The sequence below is a fragment of the Pseudorasbora parva genome, chromosome 2, assembly GCF_024679245.1.
Source record: "Pseudorasbora parva isolate DD20220531a chromosome 2, ASM2467924v1, whole genome shotgun sequence".
Lineage (NCBI taxonomy): Eukaryota > Metazoa > Chordata > Actinopteri > Cypriniformes > Gobionidae > Pseudorasbora > Pseudorasbora parva.
In genome coordinates this window covers 17,434,927-17,457,682 of record NC_090173.1, presented here as the reverse complement: position 1 = coordinate 17,457,682, position 22,756 = coordinate 17,434,927, and the positions used below count along the sequence as shown (strand labels likewise).

The following is a 22,756-nucleotide window of genomic DNA, read 5'->3' as shown; positions in this document are numbered from 1 at the left end:
CTGAGTTTGATACAAACTGTAGTATCCCTAACGTCAACTGTCTTTCCAGTTTAAATAGGAAATTTAGTCTTTGTTCAACTTTTTTTCAGAGGACTCTCCTGCGTGTGTTTAAAGGCAGAGCTCTGCAGCGTGTTTGAGTTGGCTGTATGCGTGACCACATGCTCCTCGGGGCCCATCTGCAACGATTATTTATTTACACGCTGTGATGCTTAACCCTGAGCAGGCAAGGGCATCCCAAACCTCAGCAGCAGCAGGACAGGACGAACTCTGTAAGTTCCCTGCCTCTCTTTAAACTTGACGCTAATCCATCCTTCGTACCTCCCTCAATCATACTCTGAGCCCTTTTGATTCTTCCCAGACATCACTGTTGACATTCTCAAGGCTCCAGAGTCAAGAAAAATGCCTCCTGCCTCCTAAAATTACTTTTTTTGCAGTTGCAAATTACAGAAGAGCACTAAATAGATGGCGGTTTAGAAGTAGTGTCATCTAAGGGTGACACAAAAACACTAGGCTGAGGGTTATGTTAGTGCTGCAGAAAACACTGGAAGTACAGAGATGAAATTAGTCAAAATAAAGTGTAGACAGAACGTTTTCCTGACAGTCATCAAAGGCGACTAGATTTTAAATTATGATGGCATATTTGCAACCATTTTAGTTCCAAGTTTTGCATAGGGTCTTCTTTTTTGCACGAAATGTTTAAGGCCTACGATACTGGAAAGACAGATATAACACAGATAAAGACCAGCTTTATCTCTCAAGGATGACCTGACTTTCTGTTATCAGGGCTTCATCAGGGGTCTTGAGAACAGGCTGACGTGAGTCTCTGCATTCCAGTGTTGAGAGGTTTAAGTGTGTAAAAGGTCTACCATCCCTTCAAAATGACAATCACTGTGAGATGGGCCAGTTGTTCACCTATATCTCCATTCACATACGTTGCTTTGCACGTAATGCTGCAGTGATCATCTCAGGGGAACTGCTGGGGATAGTGTGGAACAAATTACTGGGTGCAGTTTAACACATTTGTGGCTCCTCTATATTTGTGTTTCCCCATTTGTCCTTAGTATGCAGAGTATGTTGTTTAACTGACAGCCGGACATATCTTGTAGTGCGTAGGACTGGCTGATAGTTGTGTTTTTTTCAGTCAGAGGAATATTCATTTTGAAATGAAAGCTATTGCTGCCATGGACATTTTAGATGTAAAAAAATTTAAATCATGCAAACAGCAAAAAGCATGGTAATAAATGTTTTGTTTTCTACGTAAGTGATGACACAAATTAAACAATTCATTAAAATGAATGGCAATTGAAGTATAGTTTATATTCCAAAATTGGATCAACCTTCCCAAGTCTGTATTTTTGATGTTGAGGTTTAATCCAGAGAGTCATTTCCTTGCGTCATTAGTTGTGACACAAGGAACCACCATGGAATAAGTCCAAGCCCACATGTGCTAACCACTAGGAACAAGAACAACAAAAGTGTTTCTTGAGTTACCTCACCAGGAGATGTTCTCACCCTCTGCGTGGAGACCTGGAAGTGTTTTACTGGGGAAGACTGAACATACACAATAGTCTAAGTGATCCTCCTTTTTGGAACAATAGTGTAGGGAAGGAAGTGCAATAAGGGGCCTATCCCAAGTCCTTAAAAGCCTGGTTGCTTTCGATGGGGCCTGTGTCAACAGACCCCCCACCTAATCTCGCCAAGGGTCACACTTGCTTTTGCACCCTCTGTCCTCACTCTAACAAACCCTCCGTCTGTGCGGAACCCCAACCCCCTTGCCTCTGGTTTGGGATGGCACAAACCGGAAAAGTGGCTCACAAAGGGAAGTGTATTCTTCCATGAAGAAAACAATGTGTAAACAAAGAAGACCACCAAAGACATGGTAGGTGAACTGAAATGGGTTTGTCTTTGCCCGTTAGAGCAGAAGTGCTCTGCGCCACCCTGTCTCGCGTTGTGCACGGTATCTATGTGCGCTTCACAAGGGCTAGAAAGATGAGCAAAACAATGAAGATGGGTTGGAATTTGGTGTCATTACGTAACTTGAGACTGGTTAAGAGAAAGAGCGGTGAGAGGGATGATGCATTTGCCCTGATCAGTGTCTAAGATTTCTGTCTGTAGATGTGAAAAAGAGTCCAGATGTTCAATAAAGCGCTGGAGGAAGTCTTGATGACAGGATATGGACGTTACCTTAACCACTGTCTAGTGCTACTTCACTATTAACTACTAATTACTGCCTAATTCCTGCTTCATATGATCTCATGCTTCCGGTGACATAATCATGCAAGTGATAAGAAAATAGCCAAAATGTGTATACTATATGGCCAAACTTATGTAGACCTTCAAACACCACATTTGTGTGCTTATTGAGAATTTAATTTAATAGAGGTTGAAACATTGTTGCAAGGTTTTGCCTAGTCAAACCTGCTCATTTATAAGGGGGTGCCCATATGATTGGTGCCCATGTAGTGTACTTAGTTTTTGCAATTAGTTTTCTTGGTGAGGAATCTCAATGCACCATTTTGTTAATACTGCAGGGCTCTGAAACAACCTAGTTTAGTGAGCAAGACTCACAAAGTTTCCCAGCGATGATATGGTACAGAAATCCAGAGGGGTAGCTGTCGCCAGGCTCATTTACACAGCTGATAAGAGGACCAGGGGAAGTGTGTTTCTCCTTCTCCAAACATGTAATCTCCCAGCTCTGCAGGCCTTCCATTGTCAGGTCAAGAGGACTAGAATGGAGCTGTGAACTTCCTGGAATCTGCCACCTCTTGACTTTCTGTTGGCCACAGATCGGCCACAGATGCTATGAAATCCACCCCTTCCTTGCTTTCTCTGTTTAATCAAGAAGTTTCTTGAGTAGCCATTACCGAAGAGGAAGGTTGTCAGTCATTAAGCCATTGTACTGTGGTCATTACTGCTCAGGGCGGGTTGGCGTACAGGAAGGAGCTGATGTATGGAAATCAAACATCAAACATTCAGCTGAAGGATCAAAGCCGCACTTGGCGACAGTTTGTAGGAGACAGTAGCTGTTAATGTAAGCATGGGTATTGTAAGAATCTCCAAAAGTTTTTTTGTTTTTTTCAGACAGTCCATCTACTGCACCTGCATGTTCTGAAATAAAACACAAAGTAATACCTTTACCAAATAGGACAGGGGCGTCTAGTCTTGCAGATTCAACTTCCTGCAGAATTTAGCTCCAACATACTTGCCTGAATCCTGAAGACATTTATTTGCAAGTCCAAGTACTATGTTTAAAGGTGCACTATGCAACTTTTCCATCCGCTAGAAGGCGCCTATTACAAAAAAGGTGTAGTTTGATGACGCCAAGTGTGAGCGCAGAATCTTGGGACATGTGGTCTTCACCTCACAGCCGGTGGAAATGAATCGGGATAGGACTTGGTGCAGAAATCATGTTGATGGATGCGATTATTAACGTTACTGTAGTATGAAGCAGAGCAGGAGTGAGTGTTGTGGAGCTGAGCAATGCCGTTGGAGCGACTTTTCAGTAAACGCACGGCTCGTGAGCACCGGGACTTTTATTATGACGAGACATGGACCCGTCACCGGCGCTATTTCGGCTTTTCCGGTCATGAGTGTGAGGTAACGCAGCTCTGTTTATCATATCAGATACATTTAAGTGTGTTTAAAATTATGTTATGACGTTCCTCTGTGCGTTCGCTCATCAGCTGCTGTGACACTTGTTCACACTGCTAAGAGTAAAGCGTTTTTGCCAAATAAAACAAAAAGATATGACGCAATTGACAGGCGACTCCCTCAGACGTCACGGCTCCTTGGTTAAAATAGCAATTTTCTCACAATTTACAAATAGTTTAAAACGTTTGGGATAGTGTAAGAATGCAACTGAACAAAATATATAACACTGGCCTAGTGGTAGATATTTTACTGCAAAAATACTACATAGTGCACCTTTAACTGCTGTCAGTGGACACCCCTGAGTTGCATAAGTTGCACTGGCCTTTCCTACAGCCACCTACAAACACAAACTGGCGAACGGCAGTCTTTCAAATCAGCTTTGACCGCGACTCTGGAAGACTTGGAGGAAAGCTTTTCTCTAAGAAAAGAACAAAGAACGGCACTGAAGTCATTCTTAAGAAGGGAAGATGTGTTCTGAGTTTTGCTGACCGGATACGGTGAATGTTTAATCCGTCAACTAGCTCTGCTTCACCTTCGTTGCTCTGGTTGGTTGTAGCGCTATCCTATCACGTGCAGAGGGAGTTTGAAAGACAACCGTTTATCCCGCCCCTCGGATTGAGCCCTGTCTATGGTGGTCTGGCTTGTCAGGCTAATAAAACCAATTTCTGTCCAGTGTCCAATTTTAATTGCTGTGCCACCAGTGCAACTCATCAGTCGCAAGGTTCTCATTCATTGACAGATTTTAAGCCATAAATTTAGTTAATAAAAAACAGTTTAGGTTTGACTACCTGTGCAACAAAACCTGTGATATTTTAATATGGTGGTTCTCCTGGCTCATTTCAGATGAAGCACAATCTATCTGACTCCAGCCAGAGTAAAACCGTGAGCCATTCCTTTCCTCTGGGTGTGTGTGTTTACAGCTTGGCTCCGACGCATTGTCAGTTATAGTAGTGAAAGGCGTTGGCTGTTCTTTTGTAGATGAACGTATAATTGTGTACTTTTGATATAAGCAGTGGTTGTCTAAATTTAGTGTTTTCTTTCTTCCTTTCTTTCTTTCTTTCTTTCTTTCTTTCTTTCTTTCTTTCTTTCTTTCTTTCTTTCTTTCTTTCTTTCTTTCTTTCTTTCTTTCTTTCTTTCTTTCTTTCTTTCTTTCTTTCTTTCTTTCTTTCTCTCTCAGTCTCTCTCTCTCTCTCTCTCTCTCTCTCTCTCTCTCTCTCTCTCTCTCTCTCTCTCTCTCTCTCTCTCTCTCTCTCTCTCTCTCTCTCTCTCTCTCTTTTTTTTTACAAAAACAAGCAGAAACCCATAGTCAGCATTGCATTTCAAGAGCTAAATTCTCCATTGTGCAGAGTTGAGCAAAAATGGCAAAATGCATTTTTGTGGCGGAAAACCCTTTCAGCTTTATGCCTGCCACTTTTAGCATTAAAAAAATAAGTAGTTATTCTAAGCCTTACCAGTGTGGTAACCAAAGAGGAGGTGCCTTTTCTGGCTCTTTAACGGCATTAAAAATAACTTCAACAAATGTTTAGCAGATGAACGTTTTACTTAAAAAAAAAAATAATAATTATTCCAAATTTCTCTTTTTAGCAGGTTCATTTTAATGAATTGGTCAAGAAAGACTCAAATCAGCTCCCACAAAAGAACTTGGAATTGTTACAATATGAACCAGAATTGTTCATTTCTTTGGGTTTTCCATCTTTTAAGGAAGAGCTCTTGACTTCAAAGCTTCTCATTATGTATGAAAGGTAACTAGGTTTCATTGAGACCATGTCAATTAACCGCTCCTGTGGATTTGAGGGTATAGAGCTTGACTTCAAAGGTTTTTTTGTGTGTGTTTTGGCCACTCATGGCTGTGACAGCTTCATAATAAGGATTGGCGATGGATCGTCACTGTGACTCCACATCGTGGGTGTATCCAGTGTCTGAGTTCTAGGTCCAATTCTATCCCATTGCCCCCTGTCTTAAACTTTGACCTCACCGAGCTGGGAATACAAACACTGATTCATCTTTAGGTGGACAATGCGGTTCCTCTGACGTTCCTGTGGTCTGGGTAAATTGTTTAGTTGTTAACAATTACAAGATTGGAAAGTACAAAATGAAAACTGGGGTAAAACAGAACATGTAGATTGAATAATGAAACTAAATATAATCGAGTAGCATGGAAAATAAATCCTCACCAAGTGTGAATTAAGGCTGGGCGATGTAGCTGAAAATGATATCTTCATAATTTTGTTCCTTTCGACAATATTTAACTCTCTGGAGATTATTTCAGAGTATTATTTCAACAAACCAGCCATTCAGGATAGTCAAGTAGACTAAATTTCACTTTCAAAAGATGTTTTCAGAAGCTTAATGGTAAAAAAAAGTAATTTAAATAGTAATTTTTACAAAACTTCCTTGAACATTTTGAGGAATATGGCGGACATTTTACAGCTTTCCTATAGCTCAAACAGTAGAGCATGGCGCTAGCAACGCCAAGGTCATGGGTTCAATTCCCAGGGAAAGCGAGAATTGACAAAATGTAAAAATGTGTACCTTGAATGCAATGTAAGTTGCTTTGGATAAAAGCATCTGTCAAATGCGTAAATGTGAATATCAGTTTTAACGTGGTTTATGGTCTTGAGACATTGTCCATGTGCTGCAGGGAAGAATTGTTTCCTCTTAAGGGCCACCATTGCTGAGGATCAAAGACTTCAAGATTACTATTGAGTGGTCCCTTATTTTCCATCCTCCTGCCAGTTTAACGCCCCCTGAGCTGTCCAGTGAGGTCAGGAAGAGGTCAGAGGTTAATGAAGTGCCCCTTGTTGTTCACAGGACGAGGCAGTGTTATTTAGTCCTGTATCTCCCAGTAAGCTGACAGGAATCTCGTCGGACCTTCTCATCAGTCTGGATCTCAGACGCCCTCTCAGGCTCTCATGGGAAAGACCAATTTAAACTACATAGCAACTCGTTTTAGCATGAAGTTATGAACCTTAAAGTTGAAATTGTAGTCATTTCTGCACCGCTAGTGGCACCAAAATATAGAACTACCTGTCTAATGCCTTGCAGAAACCTAGCATCCACTAATAATGCATCTATTTTCCAGAGCAACCATTTAACACTTTAGCAGCTACATAGCAAGGCCTACAAACACCCTTTGTAATGCTCTCTTCAAACTGTATTTTTTAGACTTTTTAGTTTCAGGTTGTTGTAAAATTCAAGTGAATATGTCCGTGTTTCTGTACTTGGGACCTGACCGCTGATCCTGTGTATTAGAGACCATCACAAGTTTATACAGACACATTCCACAGCGTACGCTGAATGAAAGACAGCCTGTCAACACACAGCCCTCTCATTTGCTTCATGTGACACATCAGCCATGAGTCTCACGATGGATGTACTGTCCACACTGAATCGATGGAGATTTACAGCCATGCTGGCTAGGCTGCAACAAACGCTTATGACACGATTAATCCACCAATCATCGATTATGTAGCTGATTAATCAGTATGCTTTGATCAATTATCCCACTTTTGCAATATCGAGTTGTACCTATTTTAACTTATAGATAAAATAATAAAATCACATCAGCTTTTGAAAATGTATTTTTAATGAATTTCAAGTCAATTGAATAGACCAATCTCCTTCAGGTTTTCTTTCCTCCTCAGAAGTCATCAATAGTCCAACTCTTACAATGAGTGGTACTGTGTTTCATTAAGTCTGGTAATTGTAATAATAACTTTTTAATCAGAGTAAAAATATGAATATGTAATTGTGTGCTTTTGTTAAAAATGCTCCTTTCTGGAATTCTTTTTTTTTTTTTTAGCTAATTATCGTGTTTATGGTCTTTAAATGGCTTTCCTGAGGTAAATGTAACGTTTTGTGACTTTCTGTCAGATGAAACTGATTAAGTGACTGCATTAGAGATGGATTCATTTCAGTAAATTGTACTGTATCTTTCAACATACCTTTCGATGTTCAGTCATGTTTATTTTGAGCTGTTACAGTAAGAAAAGAGGAAGAGATAACAGGTTCACAATTAATCGAATTTCTAATCGTGATTATAATTACAGACGCCACAAATTACGTAATCATTCAAATGCGCAGTTATAAAATAAAATTCTGCATGTTTAAGATGTTTTAAATAAGGCTTTTTTTCCATGGTTTTAATTTGTTTTATTATAATATTATAATACCATACATATTTTTTACTTTTTTCTTTAAAGAAGAAATCAAGGTAGAGTTGGCATTTGACACTTAATGCTATTGAAAAGCATTAAAAGTTTTTCAGGAAGTGTTTTCACCTTGTTTTTTTTTTTCATTTAAAATATAGCATGCAGTTGCTTCGAACAATGGTATAAAGCTATTCGAAACAGCATTCAATGTAAATTTTGATCATTGTAATTACTAGTCTCGATTACAGTTTCAAGGGAATAATCGACAAATATGTTTTTTGTCATAATCGTGTCAGCGATCTTTCACGCCCCATTAAAGAGAGCCAAAACCAATTTTTTTTAATTCCGTAGTAAAATTGACAGAATTCAAAAGCTGAGACTTAACCTGTTTTGTCTAATCTGTTGGCACATTGTCTGTGTCCTCTTTGCTCTGTGATGCATCTTTCACTACGTGAAAAAAAATGGATGTGTGGCAATTGCGTGAGTTTGAGGCCCTGTCCACACGAACACGGGTATTTGCAAAACTCCAGCTTTTTTATGCGGTTTGGCCACTTGTCCACACGCAAACACAGTATCCGGACACTGAAACCAAACTTTTTTTTAAAACTCCTGCCAGGGTAAACATTCTTTAGAAACTCCAGTTGCAGTGTTATCGTGTGGACAGTGAAACCAGAGATTTTGGTTTGTTGTGTCAAAACCGGAACCGGCAATAACATTTTTTCCAGGCTTCTGATTGGCCAACATGGATTTACAGTCAGGGTTATATTGCCATCTCTTGGTTTGCAATGCTCTTGACAGAGCTTCATAGCGTGTTTTGTGTTTTCATGTGGACGCAATTTTCGTTTGCACTCTGAAGCGTTGTGTCTTCTTCTATTGGATTGGATCTGGGAAGGCAGTATTACAGTATTGCGCTACAGCACCCCACTGCTCAAACGTCATTGCAGACCCTTCAAATATGGCATATGAGATCAACAAAAAGATTTGTTGTCAATTTTTTATTGTCGACGTTGTTGGTAATGTTGTCTAATCATTTTAGCACTAATGCCGGTGTGATGTCAATAGGCCAATTAATAAAATATATAATTGTGCACCCTGCTTTCTAGTCACTCTATCAGTTCACCATCAGATCTAAACCACTTCGGCTTGGGTCGTGTCTCATATGCGAGCTTTGATGCAAATCTCAACCCTATTGTCTCGTCTTACTTCGTAGGTATGACTTTTCTACTGACTTTCTTTATGTGAAGCTGACGTATGTGTTTTTTTGTCTTGTGTTGTAGAGTTACTGGGCTCCACCAAGAGGCTGAACATTAACTATCAGGATCCAGACGGGTGAGTCATTGTTCTGCTGTGGGTTAATCTAATAAGGACATGTCCAGATCAAAACACAGGGATTAAGAAATGCAGAGTCACTAAACATTCCCAGAAGGCCACAAGAACTAAGGAAATGTGAAGGTGTCAGAGAACTTGTAAGACATGCAACTCTTTTTAAGTTTAAATGCTATAGATACCAACAAGATTCCTTGTTTGATTGCCTGAGCAAATTATTGCTGTGGATTGTTAGTATATCATAGTTTAAGGACCATCTGGGTCAAAGAACATTGTCAACACAAATGTGATGTTACATATGACACTGAAGCTTCAACCTGAGTTTCGAGTTTGAAGCACAATTCTTTGATAAGCATAAAGAATACATAAAGTAACCTGATATTTATCTCACAAACTCACATCCCCTGAGAGTGTCAGTGTGATCATGTTCATGCATGTTGACTTCCTGTGTGAAGCATCATGATTAGTTTTGAAATTTTGATTCCTTTTGAAATTGAAAGGGAAGCTTTTGCAAGTAGTTGAGTCACACCAGCACACTGTCTTAAGCTAAAATGCAAAAATATGTACTCCACACATCTCTAACCTCTCTGTTTGTCTCGGACAGGCCACTGAATAATAACTCGGTCATGTCTTCATCCATCTTTGCTGAAATTATCATGTTTGGCCAACTTCATATACACGCTAAGTGCACTATGAGCCATTAGCCTGTGTTTATAAGACTAGATCCCTTCAGCCAGATAGTTTACCTGTGGCTCGTCTTAAACTGACCGAGTATCGTTGCTCCCACAGTCCATTAAAACATGCTATGTCAACAATGTCTTTTGAGATAAGGCGGGCCTCTCACAGGGCTGTAAAAAGGTACATTGACCTCATATATTTAAGTCGAGACTTTGGTGACATTTAGGTGCTTGTTTTTGGGTCGAACCCCCACCTCTCAATCGTAAAGAAGAGAAAGGAGGGTGGGCCAGTCGAGGGGTCAGAGATGGCCATTCGCAGACAAGGACCGTAACGAATTAGATAGGAGTGTTTACAAAGCACCGAACAGCCATTATTGAGGCCGGATGGGAATGGCAAAAGGAAAACAGGGAATGATGGATGGAGTTTTATGGGAGTTGCTGAGTGCTGTTCCATTGCTTTCTTGTGTGTAGCTGGTGTGAACAAATCTGCCACTATATGGCATTTTAAAATGGATATATTGAAGATAAACCCTTGGGTTAGACTGGCTGACGTCTCAGGTCTTTAAAGCGGTCCACTCTTAGTTTTAGATGCATCAGTCACGTTTTATTTTGTTCTGTGAAGTTGCCATGGTATCTACTGACTGGCTTTTGTTATATAACATCTCTATCCAATGGAAACTTACCAACATAAGAGGAAAACAAGAAAAAGGGTGAAAGGATGTAGTTGAACCCACTCCGAGTGTGTGCAACACAATCGTGCAGAGACCTGTATCACTTATTAATGGGTACATAGTACATAGACTCACCCATGTGTGTAGGCAGAGGAATCTGAATCTTACGAAATCTGGAACATATCAAGTTCATATACTACTCTCACAAATCATAAGCAAAAATTTGAAACATTTTTTATACATTTTATAACGAAAATTAAGCTACTTTTTTCTTATCTTTCTTTTTTTTCTGCACATGACATATGGGGAAAAAATATGTATGTTATGACCACAAATTAACAAATGGTTCCCACAACTTACTAATACATCAGCATGTTTTACTAATTCATTCCCTTGTTTTTTTTAAGTAAATCATGGACATGATATAATCATTTGTTCCCTTGTTTTAGATAAATTAAAATGGTGGAACAAATTAGTACAGCGTGGTCATGATTTACTTAAATGAGAGAATGAGTTATTAAAGGCACAGTATGTGGGTTTTACCACTAGATGTTGCTCATTCAAAACAATAACAAAGGCGTAGCTTGATGACGCCGTGAATGAGTGTGTCGTCTTCACCTCCACAGCCAATGGAAAGCATTCAGACGGGACTCGTGTTCATGGATTCACGATGTATTAAAGTTTTATTAATGTTACTGTGGTATGAAGCAGGGAGGGCTGAGAGCCCAGGAAATTTTACCTGGCTGTTTTTATTAAGCTTAAATGTGTTGTCTATGTGTTAATCACATGACAGAATAGTGCCATCTCTGAGGCACAAACACGGTAGTCGCCATACCTGTCAACATTTGGGTATCAACATTTGGGTATCAACATTTGGGTATCAACATTTGGGTATCAACATTTGGGTATCAAAATGGGGTGTGGGGGGGATGTGGGGGGGTATATAGATGTTTTAAAATCTAAAATTAATACGTATTTTTTATATAAATACGTTTCTTTGTTTTTTACTTAACTATATTGATATTTTGTTTCTGTGATTCATCTTAATTAATTGCCATTAAAACATAATATGTATATTAGCTCCAAATTAATGTAGAAACAACATAAAAATGTGTTTATTGGAACCTTTTTATCTTTTTAGGCCCACTGATAGTAATAGGCCTACAGCTTCTGATGTCTCTATGAAATAATATTTAATTCACACTTAAATAAAATAACACACTAACATTTATTAAGCTTCAAAAAATATTACTTTTAATTTAAGTAAATAAAAAAAAAAATCCTCACATTTCATTTGTTCCAGTGCTCAAGAAGTTAACAAGTAGGAAAAATACATGTTATCAGTTTGCACTACATACATTATGAATTATATATAGATTAATCCTTATTAAGGGTACTAAAGTTATTTAGTCAAGAGCAGAGCATATTTAGTGAGCAATTACTTTTGTTCTTTACATTGTCATTATAAGTGTTACTGTCGCTTTAAAAGATCTTCCGCTGTCGCACATGATGCGTAGCCTATCTCACAAACATCTCATTTTCTCACACCTCTTTAAACTCATTTAAGATGTTATTTAACTTTTTAAGGCTGCTCTTACGAAGAAACTTAACAAAACTGGTATATTGGCATAATTGTGTGTTATTGTTTGTTAAAGCGCGAAAGAGAACTTGAATCTGGGCGTTGTGTGAGTTTTTCATACAGCACATTCTCTTTGTCTTGTCGCTCTTAAATGGTTTAAAAGCATGTGCATGAATAAACTCGTGATCATATAATGTAACAGTCAGGGAATTACAGAAAATAAATATTTACCAGTGGAGTCTTCTCTCGTTTCTACCATGGTTTCTACTAATGATGCTTGATTCAACTTCCCGCGCCCTGCGCAGATATCAACAGCGCAACTAGGTTGCCAAGTCGAGGCCACAAAGGGTTTGAAATTTGTGCATTGTGTCGATTGTATGAGTCGCCGTTTCATACAAGATCTGGCAACTGAACAACCTTGAAATAACACATTTGTGATTATTCAAAGAACGAGGTTTTGGCCATCCAAATTACGGGAGATTTCCGGGAGAAATTACAAAACGGGAGGGGGGCGGGAGATGGGTGTGAAATACGGGAGACTCCCGGCAAAAACGGGAGTGTTGACAGGTATGGTAGTCGCGGTACATCAAGAAAATAAGAGATTCTAACAATAAGACTAACCCTGTTGAGCTATAGAACAATGATTCGTTTTCTGTCGATAAAGTTATCCAAAACAGTTTCTTACCTGTCTAATAAAGCACATATTATATTAAATGGTCAATTGAGGGTAATTCGGACGTCATTGATAGGTGACGCAATGATATAATGATAATATATTCACAAAACTGTAAAAAGTATTGCATTTTCTGTATTTATATGATGCCACTCAAACAATACAGTATTTTTAAAATAATAATGCAATGATTCACAGTAATGCAGAATACAGTAATTAGAATGGGATAATGGGACTCACAACTGAGTATAATGGAAATGTGCGGCAATTTTTGGTCAAAATGTGCTTGGTTATTATTAACAAAAATCCTTCTTCTTTTACTCTATAGTACACAATGTTCTTTTGGGTCTGAACATATTTTCATCAGATACACCCATCTAAACGATGTTGGAGTTGCAACATAGGACAACTTTGTTTCTGCATGGCACCTAATGATGACCTCAGCATGCATCATAAACTCCACTTTTAATTGTGAAAATTTGTTCATTGCCCAGGCATGCCAAGGAAAAAAATATTTTATACAGTTTTTTTAATGGGGATGGGGTGGGGGGTGTTGGTGTTGGTGTGGTGTAGCATTTAAGGTTTTGCTTGTCTGTGAGACAAATTAGTATTTGAGCTGCCTTTGACTTTCTGGGGAACTGTTGGGATTTGTATGGGGGGCGTTTCCATGGCAAACATCGTGGAATGTGTGTGAATGAATGGCCAGGCCGGTGTGAGAGGGACTCTTTGGAGCCCTGTCCTTTGTCCAGCCAGGGCTGCGCTGCCAGGACACATCAAATCCGTCCTGACATCCCGCGAAATGAAGGCGAAAGTGGACAGGGCTTGTAACACAAGACCCTTGCTGAGTTCTGGGAACTTTTCCGAATTGTGTGTTTGTGGGTAAATCAACAACTGCTCGATATCGCTGCGGGCAGTCACCGGACTGTCTGACCCGCTCTTGATATTTCCTGGGGTGCAAAACTCTGTTTTTGTCTGGTGTGATGGCAAAATGCAGCCAAATCTTGTAACCGATCAAGAACATGATTCCAATTAATTAAACAAGTTTCATTGTATGTTTGAATCATTTTAAGTATTAAGTGCAGTAATTAACCCTTATTGCCGTTTAATTGTTGCAGAATATGTTTGTTTTCAGTGTTCTAGAAGCCGCTTTATGGTGTACCTGTCCTGTACTAACATATTGCCTTACTGTGTATTAGGCAAGGCTCATCATTAAGGATGGCCCACGGCCAGATGACAGTACTAACACTTTTCCTGCTGGGCCACAAAATCTTGTTTGTTTGTTTTTATGACATTTAAACTTTTGATCACTTTTTTTTATTATTATTAATTTATTTTATTTATATAGTGCTTTTACAATGACGATTGTTTCAAAGCAGCTATTTACATGTATTTATATTTAAATATATTTCAAGAGTTGTTGTAGTAGAGCACATTTGAGAGTCTGCAATAGCTTGTCATAAAATAAAAGCAAGATGACAACATGTCTACAGAGCCCCACAACATGACATGCAGGAAAAAAAATAGTAGGCTGAATTGTGTGCACAATTTATAAATCGAGGGAATTAATTAGTAAATTGTGTGCACAATTATTATTATTTTTTGCATGTCATGTGCAGGGCTCCGTATACAACAGTTCCCACACAAGCAAATTATAGATTATCTTGACAGAATATGCTAATCTTAAAGCTGAATCGACATCAATTCATAAACTAACCATTTAGAAAAATCATGTTGCCATTTCTTCTTGAGTCTCTCCATAATTGTCCGACTCAAAAAAGGCTGAACAGTGTCTGACATTTTCTGTGCGTGTCTGCATGAATCTGAGCTGCTAACATGAGCTCTTGAAACTCCACCCCTTCTTGAAAGAGCAGCAGCTTATTTGCATTTAAAGGGACACAAAAAATTCACATTTTTGCTGACCCTCAAAAAGTGGCAATTTTACCATCATAAAAAAAACAACATTGTGGTATATTGAACTAAAACTTAACGTACACACTCTGGGGACATCAAGGACTTATTTTATATCTTATAAAAATACTGTAATAATAGGATCCTTTTAACACTTTAAATGATTTCTCATTTTCCATGCAATTAGTGGAGTGGAGAAAAGCATAAAACCACCGTAAAAGTAGTCAATAAGACTTGTGCAAGTATTTTGAAGCCATACTATAACTTAATTTGAGCAATAGGCTGAAATGTTAGTCATTATTGTTACGTCTGCTAGTGGAAAAGAGACAGAGAATCCAATAGCGAGAATCAAAGTATTTATTATACTCGCGTTCAGAATGAACACAAACAGTTCGCTGTGAGACGCGAGACGAATACTCAGGAACACCATAGAACCGGCTGTGACACAAGGCTGTCCGATGGGCTATCTGAACCGACGGGAGCGGGCCTCCGGAACGACGGGCAGAACATCCAAGACACACAGGAACAGGAAACACCACGCAGACAGGAATCAAACAAATAGCAATAATCTGACAACAGAACATGGTGAGAACCCTGTATAAATAGTCCCGGTGATGAGTGCAGCAGGTGTCTGTGATCAGAGTGAAGTAATCAGAAACCACGCCTCCAACAAAACCACACACACACAAAAGGTGAGACAATTATTCAGTAAATATTAGCTACCCTAGTCTACCCTAGCTCTTCATGGCACATTAATGAGAGAGGTAGCTATGCCCATTTTATGAACAAATTATTATTTTTAGTCAGATCTATTGAAATTGTATTTGCTTTTTCTGGTTCACAAAAAACTGAATTATTCACAAATTGGACTGATCTGGTTATCCACTCAATGGTCCAGTTTTTAGCAGTCTACGTTTATGATAATTTTTATGGTGGTTTATTTTTATTTTTTAAACTTCAGTCCCCCTTCATCAAATTCTTCATATGCACTGAACAACATGAGGCTGAGTAAATAACAGTATGACAGTTTTTACAGTGTGTGCCTCCTAATCGACATTTGTATTTGGTTATATTGTTGATTTAGGCTAGGATGAATTTGGTCCCGATTCTCTGGTAAAGAGTCCAGTCCAGATCCAGTGATTAAGAGAGATGAAACAACCTCTCACTTCGACAAAACATCTTTCCTCACAGCTCCCAGTTTCTTTTAGTTTTTTTCCTAGAAAGCTGATGGAAGTGTGTGTGGAAGTGTGGAAGAGAAGAGTACAGTCTTCTGTTCGCAAGAGAGAGAGCTCTTTCACAACACAGGTTTCTTTCACCATCTACATCCCCTCGCAGGCTCTTAGGGCCAGCCATCAGCGGGTCAGGTAGAGGTACAAAGAAAGACAGCACAGGGGAGTGATTGTGCCATCTACCCAGAGCCCCACACCTCATAACCAGACCTACACTCTTAGAAGAAAAGGTTCTATATAGAACTTTAAAAGGTTCTATCGGTGCTACGTATTTGGAATCCCTAAAAGGTCCTATACAGAATACTTTTTAAGGTTTCAATCAAAAGAACCCTTTAGTGCCATTTCAGTTTTTCTCCTCCAGAAAAACTGCATGATTAAAATGTGATATTAAGTTACTACAACAGTTTTATAAACAATAATTTAATTACAACTACACAGTGGTGCAGAATAATGTAATATATGAATGAATAATAGCCTAAAGAACCTTTGTGACAAAAAGGGTTCTTTCTTGTCATTATAGAACCTTTTTAGCATAAAAGGTTCTTTGGAGTTGAGTAAAGAACCCTATGGTTCTATATAGAACCCCGGTGAAGCCTTTTTTCTAAGAGTGTACGTGGAATATACTGACTTTTCATGCACTGTTACTGGGATGAAATCTGAATACATCTGTGAAATGAATATAAATGTGGTAAAGTGCATTAAACACAGCTGAGAGTACCACCTAAAAGTGTTATCAAGTAAATGGATATTATCCAATGACCCTCATGATGGGGGTCCCAATTCTGCGGAAAATTGAGTTCTGCGGGCACAAGACCTGTGTGGGCCTGCTCATAACACAGCTAGGGCCTGAACTGACTCTCTTCCTCTCCTCAAACACAAATGTCCCAGTCGTGAGGCTGACTTTTCCCTCCTAAGATTCTGGAGTTAAACTTGTGGTGTTTTGCCCTTTGCTTTGTGCCATGGAGCCTCTGGCAGTCTTCATTTCCTGCCATAACCTGCCTTCTTGTGCCGTGGAATGTTTGTGTAATAATTGTGTACAATAAACTCTACTTTAATAGAAACTTTTTATTGGCAAACTACCAAGACCAGTGGAATTTATTTCTGGGAATTTGGTACAATGGTACAAATTTGGTACAATGGTACAACTTTGGTGCAGGGACCTTCTGGTTTATAGTCCTTAGTTTTAACCACTTTGCCACATCACCTCCTTTCATCCACCACTTAAAAAACGTAGAATGAATTACTAATTTTCAAACCTTCACAGCTGTCACACCATTTCTCATGAGTGTCAAGAGCGTCCACTGTGAAGACACTTAGCTGATTTACATCCGAGCGTTTCCGCTAAGCATGGCGAACTGTGTGATTCAACACAATGTGAGAGTTTGACACCAGCTTGTGATTCGGAGGGTAGAAAGACCTTGCAAAGTTCCATCTCTTCAAAGAGATGGGCGTCAGCAAAGGGTTTTCTCTAAGCAGGAGTCTCAACTTTAGCCATCATATTCATCCAGTCTGATTAGTTTTCACTCTACTTGTCTGTACTGATCCATTTCACATCTAATACACACAGCTGCCTGCTCAGAGAAGCTGGGCTCAGGAAATGAATGGCTCCTTTGGCTAACCTGTGCTTTTAGTGTGATAAAATGTTGGGCCAAAATATCTGCATTGCAAAGTAGACCGCATAAGATGTCTCTTATTGATGCCTGATAAGATGAGTCAGGCATGTTATGGTTTAAGGCAAAGTTTCCAGACTTATGCTGCAGGCTTCTAGAAATGTAGGATTTGTTTCTTGTCAAGACTTCCAAAAACTCCAAAAACTGTGCCCAAAAGATCAGTGCATTGATTGCTTTGCCTTTTAAGATGCCGTCTTTTGGCAAATTTCTAAAGCAGCATTTCATATATTCATTGCAAAAAAGGCCATCCCAAAATGCACTCTTTTGAAATCAGTTGAGTTTCTTAAAGTGTTCTGGAAGAGTCCTTTGTGAGGTTCAGTTTCCAGTGCAATGCTGCCTGGAATACACTACATGACTTTTCTGAACAGATGTTAAAACACTAGGCATCAAGCACTTGCCAACTTTTAAAATATTTTAAAGAAAAACTGAGCTTCATACACTAAACGACTGAGGATCACACACTGCCAAAACTCACGCAGAAATGTGCACCTCGTTGCTGGAAGACACATGATAAAAGACAACAATACGTTCTAAAATTGGCTCAAAATATATATTTTTTTTAATATACTCTGATTGGATGAAATCGAAAGACTGAAGCTAAAACATCAGAGTCTGTGCGTATTATACACTATGCCATTCTCTGTAAAAACCTGGTTGACCAAAATCTGCAAACTGGCTCTGACTTTCAGCAAGTAGAGTTGACTCCTCCAGACTGCAAAATGGGGCAAAAGTTGTGTTACACCATATTGGTAACTGATTGAAAGGAGGCTCATAGGTTTTGCAACTGAGCTTACCTCTCAGGCATAAGAGCAATAAGTCAGATTATCCCTTAGTTTTACTGTATGCTTTCATGCATCCTGATGAAATAGTCATTGTTTTAGTAATTACAGCCAAGCTGTGACTTGACATTTAAAGATATTAAGGGAGAAATGTAGGTTATTTGTCTACCGGTGCACAGTTTATTCCAAAAGCGCCACAGTAATGCTGTACTTGCCCAGTCAAACTTGGCTCATTCTTTATGGGGCCACTCGTGCCTCAAGTGACAGCTTCCCCTTCTAAAAGTGATATGTTTGCAGTAATGGCTGTGGGTGAGGACTTCACTAAGACAAGATTCTGGAAGGAGATTTACGTCCGGGACATCTGAAGCATTTGAGGAGGGGTGGTTGAAGACATCCCTGTTACGCTTCTGTGAGAGGTCTTGCTTTGGTTTTGGCATGTCCTAACAAAATACATCCACCCCAGACAAGAAGCATTTTCATTTGTCATACTTTGGTAAACATCAGATCATATGAGGGCGTCTGTGCCCAGAGGACACAGTTTTTTATTGCCTGAGCTTGTGCTGAATTTAATATATCTCCCCCTTGTCGCCCTGATTCTTTTTTTGACTCATGAAACCTTGTAAATTTCAGGCTTTAGTCTCTAATTGTGCCACAGCTTGAGCAATATGAGGCACTTTTACAAGATGTTGGTTCGTTGGCAATCTCGCATGTACTGTTGTTGTTGTTTTTTTCTTTTTCCATTCTCTTTATGACCACACATGGCCTCAAGTGTCGAGTGATGAATGTGTAACTGTGAGCTCAAATTAAGCTGATAAATGTTATTGAGTGGCTTCTTTATTATTTGGCTGTAGCTTGCATCTTTCCCAAATGTACTGTTACTTATTTGTCAAAAGTTTTTTTTCCCACCACTCTCTTCATCTATTTAAAGTTTTCTGTTTTCCCCCCCGCTTAGGTTTTCAGCGTTGCATCATGCTGCTCTCACAGGGACTACGGAGTTGCTGTCCCTGTTGTTGGAGGCTCAGGCTGTTGTGGACATCAAGGATAGCAACGGTTAGAAATGTCTCCTCATTAACTTTAGCTAGTCCTATAGTAAAACTGTCAACTGGCTAAGATTTATTTGCATAATAACCCGGAACCTTGTAACTTCAGTCTGATAGGAGAGCTCAACCTTCCCTTCTTTTAAAGGGTTACTTCAGCGATTAGCATATAGCTTTGTATCACTAGAAACCCTGGAGTATAATCAAATGATTGTGCTTCCCACACTCATATCCCCTTGAGACAAGAGATTTATGCATTTTATTTCTGGAAAAATTCCTCCCGTGACGCAAATTGACGATATTTGCGTCATCTTTGGAATTTTTGGCCAGAGGCTAAAGACTACAGCCAGCAGAGGGAGCTATTTCCACATGTTTTCAACTCGCACATGGGGGATGGAGATCAAACTCACAGCTCAGCTCGCAGCTGCAGGCATTAATTTAAACAGATGCTAAGCAATGTAAGTGTTTTAACTTCTCAAATAAATTTCTATGAAAGTTAAGCTTCCAAAGGCATGAACTGAAAACGCGCCAGACTGAACATGCGTTGTGAATTTATGCCGCGAATGTGGTTGCGATTACCTCAGCTCTTATCACCTCATCAGCTCATTTATGTCGTTAAATGTAATCTGACTCCTAATCTGAGTTAGTGCTGTGAGACTCACGCGGCGACTTGATTGTTATATTGAACAGACACGTTCAGTATTTAATTGTAGTGTCTGTTCTCTAACATAGTCACTCCAATTAGCAGTAGCTTTGGGAATTGCCTCACAGGGCAGCGAAGCATTCTGGGAATTGTAGTCTTTCATCCCCATGAGACAAAAATACATTTTCTGTCTTTTCTCAGTCTAGAAGGCACCAAATTCAAAAATAATTTCACATTTCTACTAAATTAATGACCAAGTTTAAATACAGATTCATCTTCCCAGCGCTGAAGTACCCCTCTAACCTGTGCACATTAGGAGCATTCAAAAGTGAATTACGAACTATTATATTCTAAATCAATTCCTTAATTTGATTGAGGTAACAAACATGATTTAGAATAATATGAATTTGAATGTTTTTAATTTAAAGAATTAGAATTCAAAAAGGGAAAGCAACACATAACATAAAAAAACAACCAGTATGAATTACCCATAAAAAATATATCATATACACAACATACAGTATGAAGGAGCTATTTCTTGAAATATTTGATGACTCACATTCTAGCCCTTTACACCAAGAAGGATGATTTTAGCGATAACTATATTAGTGCCCTCACCAACAAACGATATTGTTCTCTTTATTATAAGCACGTGCTACAGTTTTGTCGTTTGACACTTTAAATTCTCAAACACTTTAAAGCAGAATTCTGATTGGCTCTCAATATTTGATCATTTATCAGCTGGAATAAAAGTGATTCCAATGACATTGTTCCTTTGTCTTTTTATCGTTTTAGTTTTGGTATGGACTATTCTTTCACTATATCCATATCTTTATCCGTATCTTTGTAGTTATCATCCTTGTGAACAGGCCTAAAAGGGATAGTTCTCCCAAAAATGAAAATTACCCCATGATTTACTCACCCTCAAGTCATGCTAGGTGTATTTGACATTCTTCTTTCAGACGAATACAATCAAAGCTATATTAAAAAATATCCTGGCTTTTCCAAGATTTATAATGGAAGTTAGGTTTTTTTTAGGCCCCCCAAAAAATGCATCCGTCCATTATAAAAGTAATTCAGGGGGTTAATAAAGGCCTTCTGAAGCAAAGCGATGTTTTTTTGTAAGAAAAACATCCATATTTAAAACTTCATGAACTAAAATAACTAGCTTTTGGCAGACGGCCTACACATGCCAACTTGCACCAAAAGAGTAACTGCCGTGATGTAGGAGTAGCGTAAGCTTTGATGCCTCTCATGGTTCAAACAAATAGGGCTGGGCTGGGCAAAAAACTCAAGCCCCACCATCAATTCGTTTTAAATATTAATGACTGGTGTTTTGTTTTGTCTATCCTCTGCGCTTTTGCGTTGTGCGTCAGGTCAGAGTTTTTTTTAATTATATCTCAGATTGTATTCGTCTGAAAGAAGATGACTATGATGACTTGAGGGTGAGTAAATCGAGGTAATTTTAATTTTTGAGTGGACTATCCCTTTGACACATAAATTGAAATGGAGCATATTATTACATTTTGCCCAGTCTTGTACAGAGCTCACAGAACTCTGCATCAGAGGTTGAATTGTGTATGTTTTGTTCTGCAGGCATGCGGCCGCTGCATTACGCAGCATGGCAGGGTAAAGCTGACTCAGTGCTCATGCTGCTGAGATCAGGGGCTGCCGTTAACAGCGCGTCCCACGACGGGCAGATTCCACTGCACCTGGCAGCTCAGTATGGACACTACGAGGTGGTGCGTATCCATTAGACCAGGGGTTTTCAAACTTTACGATGCCAAGGACCCCCAAATATGATGCAGCTTTATGGGGGACCCCCTTAAATCCATCCATCTATATATATATATATATATATATATGTATGTATGTATGAAAAACATTTTAACTGTTAGATAAATAGTAAGTGTGACATTTTAAATACAACATTGTTTCCAAATGTAAATGGGATATACTTAAGTTTGGACGTATAAACCTGAAGGTGTTCAATTAAAAATGAACTTGTATAAGCAACATTCACAATAAATGTATGCACCAGTAAGCAGCATACGTCCCGCATCAATGATTCTGCTCTACGCACCCAGTGAGCATGATAAAGGGGACTATAGTGAGAAAAGTTCTCTAGCAAGATACAAAGCAAACATATACAATTCTGAAAGGTATGTATTATGGCAAACAAGGTGAGAAACGTTTAGAAATTAAACAGTTAGATTGTTCGGTAGACTTTATCCATTTTTAGTTTGTCTTTTAACTACCTGGAATTTTTCTGGGGACCCCTTAGAACCTTCTAGAGGACCCCTGGGGGTCCCCGGACCCCAGTTTGAAAATCCCTGCTTTAGACCACACTCAGATTACTGTTATCAAACACGTCACGTGTCAACTCTTGAACAAAGAGCAGAGCAGTTTTGCACTGTGGCCTCCATAGGGCAGCCTAATGATATTGTTCAAGGTTTTTCGATTCAAATTCTTTCCATAATTGCTTTGTTTAAATAATTGGTTCCAAAAGCCAGTCGGGTCAGCCCACAGAGAAAACTGTCCAGTCCATGTTTGAGAAGCAGTGCTGTTAGATAAAGCACCTGTGAATCATCTGACATCAGCTCACTGAAATGCAAAGAAATATGATATCTGCATTGCGACATCAACAAGTGACCCCAGATGTTTGTGTGTGCGTGTGTGTGTGTGTGCGTGCGTGCGTGTGTATATACAGTATTACTGAGGGATCAGAGATAATCTGCCTGTTTTCATGATTATTTTCTGTC

At 39.1% G+C, this 22,756-nt stretch overlaps 1 protein-coding gene across 4 annotated transcripts in view; it reads left to right on the top strand.

Annotated features, from left to right (window-relative positions):
• LOC137092972 (caskin-2) overlaps window positions 1-22,756 on the top strand; it is a 95,243-nt gene that overhangs the window by 36,461 nt on the left and 36,026 nt on the right. For all 4 annotated transcript variants that reach the window (XM_067457574.1, XM_067457565.1, XM_067457593.1 and 1 more), the window contains exons 3-5: window positions 9,080-9,131; window positions 19,267-19,364; window positions 21,591-21,736. In XM_067457574.1, coding sequence (XP_067313675.1) covers window positions 9,080-9,131; window positions 19,267-19,364; window positions 21,591-21,736 — 296 coding nt within the window. The remainder of the gene's footprint in view (window positions 1-9,079; window positions 9,132-19,266; window positions 19,365-21,590; window positions 21,737-22,756) is intronic.